This window comes from Gossypium hirsutum, chromosome A01 (assembly GCF_007990345.1).
Source record: "Gossypium hirsutum isolate 1008001.06 chromosome A01, Gossypium_hirsutum_v2.1, whole genome shotgun sequence".
NCBI lineage: Eukaryota > Viridiplantae > Streptophyta > Magnoliopsida > Malvales > Malvaceae > Gossypium > Gossypium hirsutum.
Window position 1 is genome coordinate 17,858,682 of NC_053424.1, and position 20,809 is coordinate 17,879,490.

The following is a 20,809-nucleotide window of genomic DNA, read 5'->3' on the forward strand; positions in this document are numbered from 1 at the left end:
GCACTAATTTTTGTTCCCTTTTACCTATTTTTGTACTCCGGCAATATTTACTTTCTTTGATTAATCTTTTTTTTTTTAATTTTGTTCCAAATAAATTTTAGTTTTGTCTATCTTTATAATCTTTTTCAAGCACTCGTATTGAAATAAAGATTAATGAACTAATAACACCTACTCCAGAAAGCTCTAAACAGTGCAAGAACCTAAAACTGGACTTTTGTTTAAAGCTTACCCAACTTAAGGGTTAGAACTATTTGAGTCTAGATTGAGATTATCTCTTCGGATTTTCAGTCAAAGATATTGGTTGAACAGGAAGGATATTGCCTCAATAACAGAAATGAGCAAAGCATAAGAAGGGATCCTTCTCAGAAAGAGAAAGGATATTCCTCATCCATGCAAATATCAGATGGATACATCTGGTCATGACGCCCGGGGAATGGTGTAATAGACCAAATTGATGAAAGATTCAGGTCCTATACTCCTGAGTTGCAAGAGGGGGTTTTGAAGATGGTATAAACCTTAGGTCCCAAAAGTACAGTGAAATGGACCTTAAAGTTACAATAGGGCAAGCCAGTTGAGCAAAATGGGTTGTTTCTACGGGTTTTCTGTTGGAAAATTTTAACCGAGCAAGTAGCATAATACAATAGTGGTAAAACTCTGATGAGTAACGAGTACTGACGCTTTAAGAAATTAAAAAGGAATCTTTTTTTTTAATGTCTACATTCATATCATTCATAGCACATTTGGTTAGGAGCATCTGATTGATTTTGATTATAGTATCCTAATCATTTGGCATAAACATAGGCATATGAAACCGAGTCTACAGGGCATGTTCCTCAGAGGACAATATAGCGGCATCAGTGAAATTGCAGATCTTATCTCCCTAAGCAGTAATGAAGCAGATCGAAGATGGCGAATCTTATCTCCATGTATTGATAATGGAGTAGATTTTAGCTACCAGCCTTATCTCTATGAGGTAGCAAGAGAGCAGGTTGAAGATACAAGTCTTATCTTCCTGAGGTAGCAAGGAAGAAGACTAAAAATTGCAGATCTTATCTCCCTAAGAGTAGTGGAGCAGGTCAAAGATGGAAAATCTTATCTCCATGTGTCGGCAATGGAGTAGATTTTAGCCACCAGCCTTATCTCTCTAAGGTAGCAAGAGAGCAAGTTAAAGATACAAGTCTTATCTTCTTGAGGTAGCAAGGAAGCAAACTGAAAATTACAGATCTTATCTCCCTAAGCAGTAGTGGAGCAGATCGAAGATGGCGAATCTTATCTCCATGTATCAGCAATGGAGCAGATTTTAGCCACCAGTCTTATCTCTCTAAGGTAGCAAGAGAGCAGGTTGAAGATACAAGTCTTATCTTCCTGAGGTAACAAGGAGGCAGACTGAAAATTGCAGATCTTATCTCCCTATGCAGTAGTGGAGCAGATCAAAGACGGCGAATCTTATCTCTATGTATCGATAATGGAGCAGATTTAAGCCATTAGCCTTATCTCCCTGAAGTTGCAGTGGAATAGGCTCAAAATTACAAGTTTTATCCCCCTGAAGTCGCAATGGAGCAAATTGAGGATGTAGAGTAGATTGAAAGCACAATTCCTATACCCCTGAAGATGCAGTGGGTTGGAATGGGGTTACTTGAAGAATATGAGCATAAAGAGGTTGAGATGTGGCAAGGCTGGGCAAAATTGGCCTTTTTGTGGTCTTTGCTTCATTCTCATTACATGACAACACGCAAAGAGGGGGCAGCTGTGAGACCCGAATTTTCCCGGGCTACCTAATTTTGGCCCAAATACCCAATTACGGCCCATACACATACAAAGCAAAAGCGAAAACAAATAATAAATCCAAAAATATAAGGACCAACCCAATTATATAAAACAACCCAAAAAACTTTGACCCAATTTTTAAAGCCCAAAACTCTACAATAGCCCAATAAGAAAAGAACCCTAGGCTACTCCATGCGCCGCACGAACGCAGCCACCGGCAATCACCACGTACTCCACCTTGCACGTTCGCCCCAGCTCGCGTGTAGCACGCCCCACGCCCCACGCCCGTTCCTCCTCCACGTCTTCGTGACCTGCGACATGAGCAAAGAAATAGCAAGTAACCGTTGTAAAAATGGCTACAAAAGGCCTCGAATATTCTTTGTTTTGGGACGGGTTTTTTTTTACCTTTTTTCATAGAAATAGAATACGAGAAAATACAAGATTTACACAAAAATCAATAGATATCAGACAAAAAATTCACTTCGAATGTGGTTATTCATCATTTTTTTTCTTTTTTTTTTCATTCAAATCTGGTATATATACTAAGGTATGATAAAGGGGAGAGGTTGGATGTACCTTTCAGTGGCCGTCTAAGGTAGCGTATGAGGCGGTGGTGGGGGGCCTGGTTGTGAACCATTCGGCTGAAGGTTGAGAGAGCATCTCAAAAATTTTGGGGTTTCTTTTTTTAAAAAAAGCAAAAAGGTAAAATGTTTTTAAGGAAAAAGGGGTTTAAAAAAAGCTTTGGGTTTTCTAAAGGCTTCTTTAATGTTTTTTTTTTTAAATGAAATAAAGGTTGTGTTTAATTTTAACAGCATTTGGGGGAGCGAAAGTGATAGCCTCCGCATTGACAAGCTAGATCTGCGAATGTTCCCCTTAAATGGGTAATTTGCGCGGCCAGTCATTCCTATTTTTGCGCCATCTTTAATCTGTTCCTATTATATTTCTTTCATTTTTTCCTAGAGGTTTGTGTGCTGTTTCAATTTTCTCTGCGCCTTGACAGTGCTTTTTGTGATTCAGAACATTTGCATTTTTAATCCTTGTTCTTTTGTGCGCATCTTATTTCGGTCCTTAATTTTGTTTTAATAATTTGGTTTGTTCATAAATTATTCATCTCATTTTGCTTTCCTTTCAATTGAGTTTTTTTTTTAGTTTTTTTTTAAACTCTTTACGAGTTATTCATTGTTTTTTTTAACATATTATTTTAAATTATTTATTTGATTTCACACTGTTTTCGTCTTTTCCCTTTGATAAATTTTCATTTTATTTTAGTATAATTTATTTATCTTAAAATTTTCCTTTTTGAATATTAGTTATTTCAAATATTATATTTTCTTTTTTTTGTATATATTATTTATACTAAAGTATTTATATTTATTTATATATTATTTATTTTTGATGGATCTATATATTGCTTTGTATATTATTTACTTTGACTTTCTTCTCACATAATACTCATTATAAAATTAATTTATATATTATTATTTTACATATTATTAATTTCTGTTCTTATTTTTATGGCCTATTTTAAACTTTTACATACAAGTCTCTTTTTACAAATAATTTATTCTTAAATTGTTCTTATATTATCAATTTCCAACCCATTTTCTTATTCATGGTTTGATTTAACTTTGTTCATTATTATTTAGGAAATTTGGTATTTATTTTATTTTATTTTATTTTGCCTCATATATGTTATATTCTTTAATCATTTTTATTCATTAATTTTAAACTAAATGTTAGTTTTAAAATAAGGTGGTTGCGAAATTGTTACTATTGAGTATTTTGATTCGTATATTTGTACTTTTTTCATTGTCATGCATTTGTATAATGTTGAACTTCTATATTTTTGTCTCATGCTCCATACTATGCTGGTATGATTATTATTATATCAAATTTTAAATTCCAAATCTTCGCCCAATATCGGTTGCTTTTTTGCCCTTAAGTAAACCAAACAAATATATTTTGAGCCGGTTTTACAAAATAATGGCAATGTTTGATGTTTGGAAAATCGGGAAATTGTGCCCTAACGTGCTGGGTTTCGATTTTTCATTTGTCCAAATAATCAAATGTCCCTTTAAAATTTCGTCTGTGTTTTCTAAACTTCGAAACAAGGCAATATTCTATGTTTGGAAATCTGAGAAATTGTCCCCTAACGTGTTGGGTTTCGGTTTTCCGTTGGACCAAATAATTGAGTATCCTTTTGTAATTTTTCAACACATAAGCTTTTGGAAATTAAGACTCGGTCGTGGTTTCGAGGGCTTAAAAGGTCATGTCCTAACGTGCTGGATGTGATATTTTATTCCTTCGTAACAAGGGAATTCTTAACGTCCAATTCGAGTTATTCAAATGTTTTAAAAGAAATCGTATTTCAAAACCATTTCAAATTTTCGACATTAAGACATTAATTAATCAATTAGGTACCAATTTTGGGCGTTACGAGGGTGCTAACCCTTCTTCGTGCGTAACTGGCTCCCGAACCCTTTTTCTCAAATTTCGTAGACCCAAAATCATTATTTTAATAAGTCAAAATATTTTATTAATCGATCTCAAGGTGATCCGATCACACCTCGAACAAAGATCAGTGGTGACTCTATTTTTTCGTTTTAAAATCAATCCTCGTTTTTTAGAAAAAATTAAAAATGGTTTCGGCAACAGTTTTTCGTAAGCTTACGCTAAGAAACACGTTTTAAGGACAATTAATTAACTAAATAAATATTTTGACAATGGATAAAAGCAAATAAGAGTTGAAAAACTGAAATGATTTTATCATATAAATTTCGTTAACAAATCCCATTCTTTGCAACACCTCCGGATTCGGCCATAACGTCTAGGCTGGATTTGAGGTGTTACAGCGATCATATAGTGATGGCGGGTGCTCCAGAAGAGACCCAAGATATAACTAATAAGTAAAACTCCATAAGAGATTTAGGTACCTGAAACTGAAGATTAAAATAGTGAAAATAAAATATCTCGATAAGTTATGTCAATTTGAAAAAATGTCGAACCAATAATAAAAGTGGTCGACAATGGTTTTGTATGCAATATTATTGTTGAAATAATTAAATAAAAGGAGGATCTTAAGTAAATCTATTGAGAAATATAGATATGAAATAAATTGATCAAAATAGAAAAGACAGAACTCAAGTACAATTAAATTTATGGAGTTTTTGGACCAGTAGTCCAAATATCTAATGGTAAGGGTGCAAATGAAGTAATTTTACAAAACATAATAAAATATGAAGGTTTTGCTAAATATGAAGGTTTTGCTAAGTCCTAGCATTAATTATGAAAAGATATAATATTCTTTTGTAGTGGATACAATAACCTTCAGATATATTATTAAACTAATTGTTCATAAAAGAGTTAACTTGCATCTAATGGTTGTTGTTATAACCTTTTATGAATTACTATATAGTAAAGTTTATATTAAAATCCTTAAAGGATTTAGAATGCCAGAAGCGTATTGAAATTATCGAGAAATTGTTCATTTATATAAATTGAAATAATTGAACATCTATGGTAAATTTGACTTAATCAATAGTAATTGAAAAATGATTATAAAATATCCAAAATACCTATTTTTATTTTTATAGAGGAATAATAATTAAAGTTTGCTATGATTATTGTTGAAATTCCTGAAGAAATCAAAATATATTTCCCCCAAAATTTCCCCCCACTCATGACTTTCAAAATATTGGTAATATAAATGCTTAGCAAATACATTCAAATAATCATTTGAACGACTAGTATTCAAGATTGAATACGTAGAATATGAGAAAGTATGTGATGTTTTCATTAGGAGGAGTAAATACGCGTTGTACTCTTTTTCCCTTAATCGAGGTTTTGACCCATTGAGTTTTCCTGGTAAGGTTTTTAATGAGGCATCATATTATGCGTATTATAGATATGTGTACTCTTTTTCCTTCGCTAGGATTTTTTTTTCCCACAAGGTTTTTATCTTAGTAAGGTTTTAACGACACACATTATCTACCAATGGACATCCAAGGGGGAGTATTATGAATATCTTATTAAGTGGATGTCCATTAAGATCAAGATAAGTTTTGATATACTTTAAATTTTAATAGTCATTAGAAGTAGATCTCTACTTCATTTATATTTCTTATGCCTATAAATAGAGACTTTAAACAAAGTTTAATAAATATGCCGATTGATCAATAAAATATGCTCTCTTTGCTCTTCTATTCTCTTTGTTATTTATTCCCTGTCTATTTCTTTTATAACAATAAATATTTATTAGAAAGAATTTCATTTTTTTTCTTATTTTGCTCATTAACAATGCATCGAATTGTGGTGCATTGATGATTAATAAAATTTAGAAATGTAATTTTATTTATTAATTAGTGAGGGTTATCATTAATAAAATTTACAAATATAATTCTATTTATTAAAGATTATTTTCATTTAATAAAATACGATTAATTTTTTATATAAAACTTAAACATTTTGTTGAAATAATGTTATTTATTAAAGATTATTTTTATTTAATAAAATATTATTAATATTTTTTATAAAAAAATTAAACATTTTATTAAAATTTAAAATTTTATAGTTGAAAAATTGTTAGAAAGAGTAAAAAATATAGGATAACTTATAGTGTCATTCCTATTTTGGTCACTCTAATTTTTGTGTCAATTTAGTTATTCTAATTAAGATAATTACTTAAATTAATCTCTGTAATTAATCCAAAACACTTTTTTTAGTTTATTTGCAACATAAGACTAAAGTTTTTAAGTTTTCTCTTTTTCCTTCTTAATTAAAGTGACTAAATTAACAAAAAAATTTATAGTGAAATAGAAATGACATTTTTTTAAAGTGACCTGTAGTGTAATTTATCCAAAAATAAAACATTAAAAACCAGTTTAGAAAGAAGTTTGACTATTATAAAGATTGATTGTTATAGAGAAGATTGACCCTATAAAAATTTATAGAGGAGACTGACCCGATAAAAATTAACTAAATCTACAATTTTCACAAAATGCAGGGATTAATAGCATAATCTAAACCTTTTCAAATTATTATTATTTATTTGATTGCATCCGGTATTGTGAAAAGCCACCAGACGCTTTCTAGTTATTTGTTCTATTAGTACATGACAGAGACAGCCGTACACTTGTTCAATTTACACAGATATCTTAAAAAGAACCTAAAAAAAGACAGAAAAAGACGCCCCTTTTTCTTCAAATCTTACAGTGAAATTAGCATTAAAAAATGGTTTCCATTGTATGCATTCAGCACAACTTCATGGGAGAACCATCTAAAAGATGGTGATCCACTGATATCTATCAGGTTAAATGATGTTGCAGCTCCCTTCACGGCTGAAGAAGCAAGATCAATGAATGATTAGTCACTCCAGGGAACATATACAACTGCATTTTGTTAATGCGTGCAAGATATGGCACGTACCTTTTTGTGCGTTCATAACGGGCCAAAATTTGCTCAAACTTTAGCCACTCCGGACACGTTTCTTCGAGATGTACATTTTTTGGTCCAGAAATATAACCATGAAAGATGAATTGCAGGCTCCTTTCCCTGCTTTGCCAAAATCAAAGAAGCCACAAGTTTGTGATGCTGTGGAACCAAAGTGACAGTAAATGATGTTTGAGTTTTTAATAACCTACCTCCCTTCATACTCTGATAACCAAGCTAAATACGCCGCTCCAAAATACATGGACACAAATGGATTTGTGAGATCTTCCATGTAATCAACACGATAAGCCCTATAGCCCATCTCTCTTCACAGAAAAATTAGGAGTTTTAGAAATATTTGGTCATTGTTATAGGACTAAAAGGGACAAGTGTAGAACATTTATACTGTGTGAATGATCAGGAAAAAAAAGGAAACAAGCTAATTTCATGTTAAGAAGCTAATAATTGTGTCAAAATCACATTTTTAGATAGTAAATGTATTGTCATGGTCTGGTATAAACCTCATAATGCCTGCAGGTTGCATGAAATAACTGTCATATGAACCCAAGGAGGTAGAATGGAGGAATACTAGAATTTAAGTTCTTTTGCTTACATTTGTTTATAGCAAAGATATTCTGTTTTCTCATATTTTCACTACTTGTAAAGCCAGAAAGCTTTAGAGTAGTCAATTCCCATTAGACCAGTTGATGCTTCATTCCCATCTATAAAGCGCATGCTAACAACATCGGCCAGAGCACAAAGTACTGTCTGTACAAAATATAAGTGTTGGGATTAAAGTTAGACAAAAAAAAATTGAAGATAGATATTTTGCAACATAAAAGCTCAGTTGCTTCATATGTATTTAAGAAAACTTGATTCAATGAACATCAATCTCAAATTAGTTATCAGCAACTGCAGGAAACCAGCTCCACCATTATAACTGATCTGGACTCTAGCCATACAGTGGAAAATATAAGTTCTAATTGTAGAGATTAATCAAAACGTATTACTTGTAGTGATTTTAGGACTGATTTTTAAGTTTCATTTAGTACTAATTTTAGGAAGAGTAAGTTTCTTGATAGTTTCCTAATTTATACTGGCTGTAGTAAGGATATAAATACCTAGACCTGTACCATTGTTTTAACCCAAGTCATTCAATAAAAACAATTTGTTTTCTCACATGATATCATACCAAGCCTTCATTGCTGATTCTTTTCATCACTTATTTTCCTATTTTTCAGTCTTCATTTTTTTTTTTGAGTGGTTTGTACATTTTCATCCTTTGTTTTTCAAATCATTAGGCTTATATCTTGCAGATTACAATTCTAGCCTTCAGTGCCATTTATTTTAAGAGAAACATTACTACAACTCAAACTCAAATATAACTCTGAAAAAAATAAAATATTAGTATTGAGATACTTAGAGGCCTATTAGGGGTGTTAGATAAGCTCAAAGCCAATGGTACATATTCTTTAGCGTTCTCAAGTATACTCTTCCTTGTGAGCTCAATGTCTGAAATTCATATCGGACTCAATTTAGTACTCATTCTAAATGTCCAACAAAGAGAAAATTTTCAGCTGCAGTTAGTTTAGTCACCACAGTGACAGGCAGCGGAGACATCCAAACTAATCCACTGCTGGTTCTAGAAAATGTCACCTATGTTCCTAAGCTATCTACTAATCTAGTATCAATAACAAGCTCACTCAGGATTAGAACACAGAGAAGGATTAGAACACAGAGAAGCATGGACCTGCAAAGGAAAGGATAGACTCTACCATGTACCATCTTGACACAATAAGTAATTAAGAAAGTCAAACCGTCATGTCTTTCCTCTTCCAATATAAGACACACTTCCTGGGAATTGAGGTAGCACACTCAAGCTCTTTTATCTCACAACAAAAATACATAATTGATCTTTTGAAGGAAACTAGAACCAGCATGCAAACCTACATATACCCTAATAGATTCCCATGGTAAGCCTTGGGAAGGTAACGATGATGCTGCTCTAGGCAGAGAGATGTACCAAAACATTGGTGGGAAAACTCATTCATCTTTCACACAGAATGGCAGATATCACATATGCTATGAGTGTGGTAAGCCAGTTTATGCATAGACCTAAAAAGTACATCAGAAAGTTGTTGCTTGATCTGCATGCCCTATGTTTTCAATATAGGATGAAGCACATTAAAGTATATAAACAATTCATAAAGGAGAAACCAGACAGAGGCTTGATTTGCACACCCTACATTTCAACCAAGTGTCGACTTTTGGATGTGTTGACTAAAAGACCCAATCAACAATATCACATAAGCTGGTAATGGAGAATACCTATTCATCAACTTGAGGGGAGTGTGGAAAATATAAGGTGTATTTGGGAGATTAGTCAAAACATTACTTTGAGGAAAATGTTACTACAGAGATTTTAGGATTGATTTTAAGACCGATTGAAGCTTCATTTTATGATTAAATTTAGGAAAAGAAAGTTTCTTGGTAGTTTCCTGATTTATACTGGCTGTAGTCGTGTATAAAATACCGTAATTTACCATTGTTCTAAGACAAGTCAGTCAATAAAAATAATCTACTTTTCCACATATATTGTACAAAAAGTAGACAGATCCAGGTCCTTTTCATTGAATCAATCCATGTAAACTTTAGTTGTACTTGATCTCGTTTCTCTTACTTTTATTCATTCATATTTTCATAATAGTGCATCTGAAGACCTATATTATACTTGTCCCAACATGTTAATCATTCCTTGTTTTAGTCTATTCATACTTAAAAGATAGAATACTAGCCAATCTTCTGAATTTGTCCTTACACACACACATATAGAGAGAGAGAGATGCACACTAGATTATGTCACACCTACCATGTGGCTAAAAACAGTGGCGAATCCAGGGGGGCTGGCAGGGGCCTCGGGCCCCCTTAAAATGAAAAATTTTTCATTTAGACTCCTTTATAGTTTATAAAATTTTAAATTAGTAATGAAAACACAACTAAAATAATGCTTATATTTACTATACTAAAAGAATTTAAAAGACAATTATACCTTTATAGTATTTGTTATTGATGTATGTGGAAAATATAATTAGTCAACTATTATGGAAACATGTCTTATTTAGACTGATTTTATGTATCAGTTACAGTGATTTTAGAATCTTAATTTTAGGAATCATTTTACCTTGATCTTAGAACTGATTTAGAGGATTTCACTTTCTAGTTCATAGTATTTGGTCGTCTATAAATACCTAAGCTACCAGTGTTTTACACAAGCTATCCAAGAAAAATATCATCTTTTCACCATCCTATTTTCCTACTCTTCTTTTCACCTTACTAAAAACAATATGGTTTGTCAATCAACTTACCAACTTAGTGTCACTTGACTCCTGGCATAAAACTTGGTCAGGAATTTTCTTGTGGCATATTACACGCACATACATATGTATATTAGCATTATTTCACTGAGTTTCATTCAATCACTTTTTAGCTCATGCTTTTGCTAAGAGAGTACACCCCAAGCGAAATCAGTGGCCTTACCTTTTGAATTGTTAGTTCAAATCTTCGAACCAATCATAAATCTAAGATATAATTTTGCTAACATGTAAAACTACAGCCTGCCCATCAAGAAAAATAGAAGACAATTAACCAGCTTCAGATTTTGTACTGTTTTCAACTAGTGTATTGGGAAGAATAATACTAGACACCCTCATGTTCCTAGTAGGTTTAATCAGGAACATCAAGAATCACAAAGAAAATCATGATGCGATCAAGGAATCACCATGAAAGATCAGCAATATAATATATATATAAAGAAATGGAGGGAAATTTAAGAAATTGGTTGCTCTGTAATAAGAGAAAACTTCAAACTTTAAACCAACAGCCCCACTGGATGTGGGAATACTTAAAAAGTATCTATATTGCATTTAGAATAAACTCAAGTTTAGTACACAAGTGGCCAGCAAAGAAAAGGAAATAAAGAACCTCAGATGCTCCATGAATGATGCATTTGGTGCATTGCAGGGGCCTGGATAGGATAATTCTTATTTCTTTTCTTCTTCTTTTTTTTTTTTTCTGAATGTCAGATAGGATAACTTTTATCCAATAACACATATGATGCTCCTTTAAAAGGAGGATACGAGTACCAATTTGGTTTCTAATACAATGTGGCCTAGGAGAAGCTATCCTCTTTATTCCTTCAAATCTGATCATCTTCATAATCCACTTCAATAAATGCACCACAAATGGTGGGTGAAAAGGAATGTTGAATGATAAGAAGATAGCAACATATGCATATGACTTGGAAGAAAAGGAGAGGAAATACATGATGTACTTAAGATATATGGTTTAGAATTACTAATCATGTAGGTCATATATTTGGATTAAGTTTTTAGCGTATAAGTGCCAACGGCTCCGTAAACTATCAGCGATTCAGAGTTCATTTTGCTAAGCAAACCATTTTATTATAAAGGGTTTTGCTAACAAGCATGCTTAGGGCACTCTTTTAAAGTTAGTTATAACATTGTATTATATGCAATAGTTGACAAGTTTATTCATCATTTCCAATGCTTCAGAAGATATTACTATATATTAGCTAAATCGTATTACAAAATGTAATTTGTAGACACAAAGCATTTGTTATTTAAAATATTCCCAATTGCCTATAATATACCACTATTCACTTTATGTAAAAATATTTTTGGGGACACAAGAAAATGTCTGAACAGACTAATCACAAATTCTAGTCCAAAAGTGTGCGTGGACCCTGGCTTGTGCATAAAAGTGTCCAAAATTTATTTGTAAAGGAACATAATAATATTATTTGTATAACTGCCTGGTAATATTTCAGTTTCTACTTTTAAATATTCTTCTTCTAATTTTGTACTTACAGGATTTATTCCCCTTGTACTGAAGTACTTGGAAACAACAATTTCTGCAATGGCCTGCAATAGGAGTTCCATGTCAAGAATTTGAAAAACAACATTTTAGCTCAGTAATTAGAAAGATTAATTGCAAAAAGACGGGATACTCCTGGCTATATCAAAGCAACATTCTGTTACAATAGTATGGACCCGTTGAGGAATTATTATAAAACTAATTTAATGGAATTACATGGTTTCCACTCAATTTTCTTTTCCTTTTATTCTCTTTTATTTAAGTCCAAATTAAGTCTATATCATCAAGTAATTTCGTATATCATCAGCAAGACAAAACATTCCAGAAGTGTAAGGCTATTAGTAAGGGTGTGAGTGCATTCTTTTCTAGGTGAAACAGCTTGCTTAAATAACTAAAGTTCTTAAGCTACCCCAATTCTTTCTTTCTCTTCTTCCATAATTTCTCATATTTTTTTATCCAGACAAAAAATTACAAACAGCTAGCACTGCAAAAGCCTACAAGCCTTGGTTCCAATAGGTTTTACCTTTATCTCACATATACCATGCAGTCTTAGAACCTCCTTCATACTTAGCAGCCAAACATATTTCAGCACAGAAGTTTCTGTTTCTAGCAATCAAACATACTCCAAACCAAGCTTGAAATCAATTTGTATTAGACTTATAACCAATTCTTATTGTGGATTTTACTTACATTATTGACCCTTAGGATCTTGCGCCATATGCACTTTGGCAAAGAAAAAAGAATCAACTTATACAAAACTTCTAAGACAGGAAATGTAATGATATTTATTGGTATTCTTGACAACATGTCGGAAAAGGAGAAAATGAAAATATTTATTCCAAAATTGATAGGATATCAATTTTCTGTGGATTCATACCCTCAGTTCTACTCGAGAAAGATACGGTTTCTTCTCTTTATTACAGGAAAACCGCACTTTTCCCTTTATTTCCTTAGATTTAATCCATTCCTTGAAGACATCAAGGTGATTCCACATATGTTCCATGTCTTCAGAGGAAACTCTAGAGTCCCAATATAGGTCAAAACCTGCATATTCACACCATAAAGGAAAACAAGCATATCACCTAAGCTAGCAATATAGAGATGAACTACAGACATAAGTAAAATATAATATTCAAAAGGAAAGATCAATTGATGAAATTTTATGTGCTACATTTTTCAGAGTCAAAGATTAGATTAGTAGATTATCCATACGTGTTAGTTTTACTAATTTTAGAAGTGACAGGATAATTACTATTTTACTAATCGAGCTGTTTAAACTGAACTTTCATTTCAAGCTATACAGAGTACAAATCCAACAGTTAATTTGTAAAATAGAGATCCTGCTTCTTCTTTTTTATAACAAAAAAAGGTTAGATTTTTTTTCCGTTGCTTTCTTCACAGTCAGCATGATTAGATATGAACTGCATTGACAAAGCCATTGACATTAAGACTAAATCAAACTGATGAAATAAAAATTTTATTACGAGATCAGTTAATATATAATGACTAAAAGTGGCATAAAATAACCACAAGTAAACGAGCAAAGAATTACCCTTAGATGGTGAAACTGGTGAAGTTGGAAAAGTTGGTGCTTCGATAGGCGAAGGACCATCAAACTGTTTCCTGCACAACAGTGACAAAATAAAATCATCTGTACTGCCGATAGCTAGTTATATTAACATAGCATTTCACTTTGACTGCTGGAAATATGCTTCAAAAGCTAGCATAGCTTCAACTGGGATAACATTTATGTGTTCTTCAGAAGCAAAACAAGATATACTGAGAAATGGATACAGATAACTTCAGTTGCATGAGACAACAAAAAAATGACTATGTCTAGAAATTAACATTACTGACCGATGATCAAGCACAAAGGAGGACATGAAGACCAGATTAGCACAGTGAACATATTTTAGACCTGAGCTGAACCCCAACAGTTCAAATTCTGCTTATAAAATGATTCTCAGCCATCTTATTTTAAGTACAAATTTCAGAAACACAAAAACCAGGACTTCCCTGGATGACAAGGAAATTCTAATAAATAATAAGTTTACAAACAATATATAGAGAACAAATTTAATGCAGGAAGGTGGTGCAAACGTTTGCCGCTTTCTTTCTACAATATTAATAATGCCATATGAGCTTCATCATAGAAGATAATATTTTAGCATAACATTGTTTACAGTAACAAAACTTACAGTAACTTAAAATTTTAATTACATGCAGAATTAAAGCATTTGGAAGACATTCATAAAGAATAATTTAATTTCAATCAGATAGATAAAATGATGAGAAAAGCAAAAGGACCGCCTAAAGAAAAGAAAAAAAAACTAAAATAAAAGTCTCCATTTAACAAAAGGAAAGAAAATCCTCAGACAATATAATAATTAAACATTTTAAATCAAATACCTGAGCAACCTATATGCATCCCTTGGAAAATTTTCATGATTAAATGGAGAACTTATAAGAGTATAAAAACCTTGATACATAACATTCTTTCACTTGAAGATAACGCTTCCAATATGGCAGGGTTGATTTATGATTTACTTTTTTTGTACCACCACTATATGCTCTGACGACAAACTCTTCAGTTCTAATTCTGCAAATTTAACACCAATGAGAGAAAAAATACGACATTATTTAATGATTTGGTGAAAAATAAGATATACATTCAAGATGGGTCTAAAGCAGTTACTGTTAACTCACTTGCCATCAAAGTTTGATAACCATCTAAGGTAAGCTGCTCCAAAATATACATTTACAAAAGGCTTGTATAGAATATCTGGATCCTCTTTGACTGGGAATAATAAATAGTCTTCTTCCCTACCAGAATTTTCAAACTACAGCTTTATCAGGGTTAGCTTAGTTAGAATGCCCCCATAAGAGGAACAAAAATTATATTTGTACCTGACAATCCACTCTGCTACTTTAGGTGCAACTTGCATGACTCCTATTGTAATCAGATTAGTTTTCTTGTCATATCCTGTGGCAAGAGGCTGTCTGTTACTTTCTAGTTCTGCAATAGCACAAATCATCTCCTGCACGATAGTGAAAGATGTCAAACTTTAAAAGTTAAAAAGTAACTTCATTTTTTAAACAGATTACTGAGGAAGGATAATTAACTCCTAAGAATGGACATAGGTAGTGCTGGAAAAAACTGCTCGAGTTAAGAGCACTTTTTCTGCACGAAATAAAACAAGAGAATGAGATTATCTGGAACTGGTGTGGTTCAAAATTTAAAGCCTCTGAAGTATGGAAAATTCTGAGGCAAAGACACAGGAAGGTCCAATGGCATGACTAGTTTGGTGATTGCATTCTGAAACACTCATTTGTGGCATGGATGGAAGTCCTATAAAGGCTACCAATGAGAGGTCAAGTCCAATCACAGGGATAACCTATTTCCACTGAATGTCTCTTGAGCAAAGTGGAACTTCAAACAAGAGACAATGTGTGTATTGAGTCACTTCTCAAGGCAAATTTAGGAGAGACTTCTTCGATATTGGGGAGTAACTTGCAATGCTGGATCATGGCAGGAAGCACTCGAGTGGGCTATTCAAATAAAAAAAGGAAAGAACTTAACTCAGCTATATTTAGACTTCTCTGGAATGCATATACATATATTATATGGCAGGAAAGGAACTGTCAACTTCATGGAGGTACAGCCAGACAGATGGAGCTATTTAAACTAAACACTGGACTGGTTCGGAAGCGAGTTTTATGCCATCCTCATTTTGTTGGAAATCTTAGTAATTGATTTCCTTGTCATCTTATCTACAGTTTTTGAGCAGGATAGTTTGTAACTAGTACAATACAGATTCTCTTGTAGCAAAATATTGCTTTCTTTTGGATAAATTAAAACTTTACATTATCCAAAAAGAAAAAAGAGCATATCCAGAGCTAGCTGATTAAAGAAGCCTTAATTAAATATGTATAATTAGTTAATTTACACGGACACTTTAAATTAAGTAAAGTACCCAGGCTGTATACATATTAAAGGAAATGGGTACATGACAGCTAGTGCTAGAAAAATATGTAATACAGGGAAATATTGATAATTCAAATCAAACTTGTTCCTTTCCCTTTACTTGATATTCATTGAGTGCATGGTTTTCTCCTGATCTCAATACAGGATTATCATAGAAAGTAAATAGTACTCGGTGGATTTTACATGGCCAATCTTGTTTGCGCATACTCCTTCCATTAACTTCACTTCAAAAAGCGATAGCTTTTTAACAGAATCTTTTTCTGATATTACTACCTATGATTGGATTTTTAATGTTTTAAGCTTATTTTCCCAGCTTAGCTTAGTGTAGCTGTTGTAGCATCAATACTTGAGAATGAAGTACATGTATAGAAGAGCTTCATGATATTTTGGATAAAAACCTACATCATTAACGTGATATTGACCTTTAATCAAACCCCAATGGCTAAATCTCCAACTCCTTGCCTCAAAACAAATGGCCAAAGCCTAGACTTTAGAGAGAGAAAAGATTAGCTTTGATCAGACAGACAGAGGCTGGGGAGAGAGAGAGGTGGAAGGTTTCCTAAAAACAACAGAAGAGATCAAAACTAGTGCCATTATCTTATACAATTTGAAAAGGTAACTGAAAAGTTTGTCTGTCAATTAAAAAACTAGTAGAATTATCAGGTAAACTTGCTCTTTCCACCAGGCCTAGAAAAGTGAATTAAGCTCCCTTGGACTAGTACACACTTTCAAAGATTCCTGGCCCACTGTCCGAGGTCTCCATTTTTCATCTATTTAAGGTCTGGATTAAGTTACCATTTGACCAATAATGGATGCTGACTGCATCTGTGTTACTTAGACTAGGGTGTGAGGGTTGGACACAGATGGATGTGTTCGATACAGATATTTTCAATTTTTTCCAAGGTTTTCCATGTATTTGGTGAATCCTTCGAGGATTATATCCATATACTCATGTAGGAAAATGTCTTAAAACATTGGTATTTCCAAGAGAAATGAGTTGGTGCAAGATAGGACTTCATAGTAGTGCGAGCAACCAAAAGATTCTTATCAGTATGTCCAATTGCCAGTCAGCTGGAATTCCCTGACATTAGTTGATAAGGTGTCTTAAAACCGCCTTGTCATGAAGAAAATCTAAAATAACAAGTGTTTTCCATTTACAATTTTAAAGTTCTGGTTTTCAAGACCGCTCAATCATAACATAGTGAAAAAAATAAGAACAGGTTGAAAATAGAATGATTTTAATCACTATGCTATACTAAATCAAATTAAATTGAACCTTAGCTATGATTCTACCAGGAATAACATTGTCTATTGCTTCAAATGTTATCAATCTTCAGAACATGTATTTTATGCAAAATTTTGCCATTTATTTTCCTTTATCCTCTTTGTATTTGAATAAAGAACGGTTAATTCAATATATAAGGCAAGAGTGGATGAGCAAATAAATTCAAACAATTATTTTAGACACCTAATATTAAACATAACCCTGTCACCAGAATTAAAATCTGGCAAGAAATACTTCATGTTCATTATATGCAAATTAGTAAGAAGAGTCTTTGTAAGAAATTATACTTCCATACCAGTTTATCTTTTCCTGAATATAGATACAGAAGGAAAAACAGTGAAACAGGTTACATGTTCAGGTTATAGGTGACATACTGGATCTAGCTTTGTATCAAATTGTCTGTGTGTCACGATTTCAGCCACAGCCTGAAAGAGCACCAAGCAGAAACTTTATGTAATAAAAAAGATTTTTAACTTTTAAACCATGCAACTTTTGGGAGACTACTTGTCAATATTAAATGTCATAAAGAACTTTGTGAATAAGCTCTTATTGTCTATCCAAAAAGGACAATCTACTTATTGAGATTGAACTTCTCAATTTTTTGCTAGAAGCTTACTATTGCCTCAGAAATTAAATGATACGTCATTCAAGTAAGCTACCCTCATCTCTGTCTGTGTCAAATAAGGCTGTCCATCAGGGTCCCTTGATAGGTGAACTCCTTGTCCTTCAGTTTCCCCGGCATCCGTCCACTCTGTTCTCACTTCAGGGTGGTTCCACATTGCTTCCATGTCCTCAGGATCGGCACATTCATCCCAATATTTGAAACTGACACTCATCCTCGCAGGACTGCTCAATTCTTTCTTATGCCATCTATCAATAAGAATAGCATTGGGTTTGATTACAGCTCCAGTATATATATATATATATCAGACGTACGCAAGGAAAAGAAACTGTGAAAAATGCATTGCCTTCAAACTCTGACACTCATTGTTAAGGAACAACTTTAATGAATTACAATATCGTATATAGTTCATAAACTGAGTCCCAACCACTGGAGAACATAAACATGTGAGCAAATGAAAATGGTATGGAGCAATCTACCTTTAAAGCAGGAAAAGGCAAGCAAAGTGCAATTAGTATAATCCAACCACCGAAATCAGAAACATTTCATATGAATTTTAAACTCCAAGACTGTGCATGAAAGAAACATTCATGGAAATATTCTCAATTCCAGGAAACCCATTGAAATCAACATATTCCAATGAAACAAATAATCTAAAATGAAAACGTATTGATGTTAAAATGCAGAAACACAAAGGATAAAAGAAACCCATAAATAAAAGAACATAGAGAATAGCATTAGGAGCTTAATAACGAGGAAATATAAAATGATACCATAGTTCATAGAGGGGAGAAACGAAGGAAGCTACTTCCAGAAGGGATTAGAAAAGGAAGAGGGAGAAACAAGGAAAGAAAGGTAAAAAAATGAGGAAATAGGGAAGTGGGGAGATTTAGGAAAAGAGAAAAAGGTGGAGGGTATGCCATTGTTTTCTAAAGTTTTGCTTATTTAAGGCTGAAAATTGTAGAAATAGAAAGAGGGTGGCGTTGGCCAATTGCACTCGACCGCACCATACATTGACACTTGTCATCTTTCAGGCTGTCTCTGTCTCTGTCTCTGTCTATTTGCACGAACGGTAATAAGAACTCAATTGATAGAACAAAACCAAGTGAGAGCTCATAGTTGAGATTGAGGACCTCAATGGCAGCTTCCTAAACCGGCTGGCATCCGCGAGCTTGGATCAGGTTTTCTTTGGGTTTAGATTTTATCGGGCTCAAACTTCCGGTTTTTGAGGCTCCGATTTTCTCGAACTTAAACTCTTGTTGAATTTTTAAATTCAAAATATTACATCGGTTTAAAAATCTTGTAAAGTATAATTATATCAATAAATTTAATATTTTAATTATGAAAATATTAATAGTACAAAGATATATAAAATGATGTAAAATTATTTTAGTTTTACATTGAGATAAATAGATTCCTCTCCATATATATATATATAGATATAGATATTATGTAATAGTATATTATCTATAATAGTTGGTGATTATAAATCTAACTTGACCAACTAAATTTAGCCAATTCAAGCTAACTTGTTGTAAATTTAGTTTTGATTTTGGACCAATTAAAATAGTTAAATATATGTATGTATTAATAGTTTTAAAATATATTATTACATTATGTAATATTAAATCATATATTGTAATAGTAATAAATAATATATTAATTATCATTATATATTATTGTTTATTATTATGTTGATTGAAATATACTCTAAGTCATTATACTCTTTGTACATTTGAAAGTTAATCCTACTATTTGTGATGTTATATCATATCATATAATATATAATACATCAATAGTTGATATATATGCATTAATGATTAAATATTATAATATTATGCAATACAAAATCTTTTATGATAATTTATAATATAATAAATAGTTATATATATATGCATTAAAGTTTTAGTAAAGTATAAGAATAGTCACCCAACTATTTTGGTCATTCTATTTTTCTCACCCAGTTGTTATTTTATTCGTTTTAGTCACTTAATTTTTCGAAATTAAATATTTTAGTCACTTTTGTCGTTAACTTAGTAACAAAAGTCTAACATGGGTTTTTTTCTTGATCTAATAACAAATTTAGCCCTCTAACGTTTACATAATTTATCAATTATTTTATTTTAAATCTTAAAAATTCAACAACTTCAGCTTCAATTCTAAAAATTATAAAATGTATTTAAATCTTTATATTTACTTTTTTTTTTACTTTTTATAATTCATATTTACTTTTTTTTTATCAAGTAAGCTCATTTTCTCATAAACCAAAACCTAAAAATTAAAGTTATTTTTTATTCAGCCTCTTTTAATGTAATCTCCTTTTTTTTGCTACATTGTGTTATACCAAGCTTTATTTGATAATATGTTTTGATACAGTAAATTAAAATATTTTTGAATAAAAATTAAAGTTGAACAAAATTGGTAATATTGTATTTTCAAATAATCTCTTAGAGATATAATTTTGAACTTACCATTTTGAACTCTTAGAAAGCTTTTTGAATCAACTTTTAATCAAATTAAAATGGCTTCAATCGAGTTAAACATTTTCAATCAAGTTAAAAAAAAAAGTCAGTATTCGTTCCAGGCCAAAAACTTTTTGGCCAGTATCGATAGATTCTAAAATATCGATCCCTCTCCAAAAATTGGTATCAAATTAACATTTTGTTTCTCAAATATTTTTGCCAAGTATTGATCCAGTGTTGATACTTTTCATGTGGTATTGATAAAAGTTTACTAGTATCAATTTTTCTGGCTCTAAAGGTCGCTGAATTTTGCATTAAATGCTAAAAATGTCAATACTTTGTTAGCAAGTATCAATACTCGTGGTTGC

At 32.1% G+C, this 20,809-nt stretch overlaps 1 protein-coding gene and 1 long non-coding RNA gene across 4 annotated transcripts; both read right to left on the reverse strand.

The window, feature by feature from the left end:
• Window positions 1–1,677: 1,677 nt before the first annotated feature.
• LOC107917567 (uncharacterized) lies at window positions 1,678–2,687 on the reverse strand. The gene is made up of 2 exons (XR_001689754.2): window positions 2,344–2,687; window positions 1,678–2,078 (listed from the first exon to the last, which is right to left on the reverse strand). It is a non-coding gene; the product is annotated as an uncharacterized lncRNA (long non-coding RNA).
• A 4,094-nt stretch (window positions 2,688–6,781) lies between these two features.
• LOC107918108 (uncharacterized) lies at window positions 6,782–19,148 on the reverse strand. Of its 3 annotated transcripts, XM_041113056.1 has the most exons (13): window positions 18,753–19,145; window positions 18,017–18,227; window positions 17,732–17,782; window positions 14,995–15,125; window positions 14,794–14,910; window positions 14,567–14,686; window positions 13,640–13,710; window positions 12,965–13,131; window positions 12,081–12,134; window positions 7,853–7,962; window positions 7,407–7,520; window positions 7,192–7,317; window positions 6,782–7,103 (listed from the first exon to the last, which is right to left on the reverse strand). In XM_041113056.1, the coding sequence occupies exons 2-13, from the start codon at window positions 18,191–18,193 to the stop codon at window positions 7,076–7,078; spliced, it is 1,266 nt and encodes a 421-aa protein (XP_040968990.1). In that variant the 5' UTR covers window positions 18,194–18,227; window positions 18,753–19,145; the 3' UTR covers window positions 6,782–7,075. The 3 variants fall into 3 exon arrangements, with proteins under 3 accessions (XP_040968990.1, XP_040969013.1, XP_016703109.1); XM_041113079.1 differs by lacking the exon at window positions 17,732–17,782 and having other exon boundaries at window positions 18,753–19,147; XM_016847620.2 differs by lacking the exons at window positions 6,782–7,103; window positions 7,192–7,317; window positions 7,407–7,520; window positions 7,853–7,962 and adding an exon at window positions 7,969–11,415 and having other exon boundaries at window positions 18,753–19,148.
• Window positions 19,149–20,809: the final 1,661 nt, after the last annotated feature.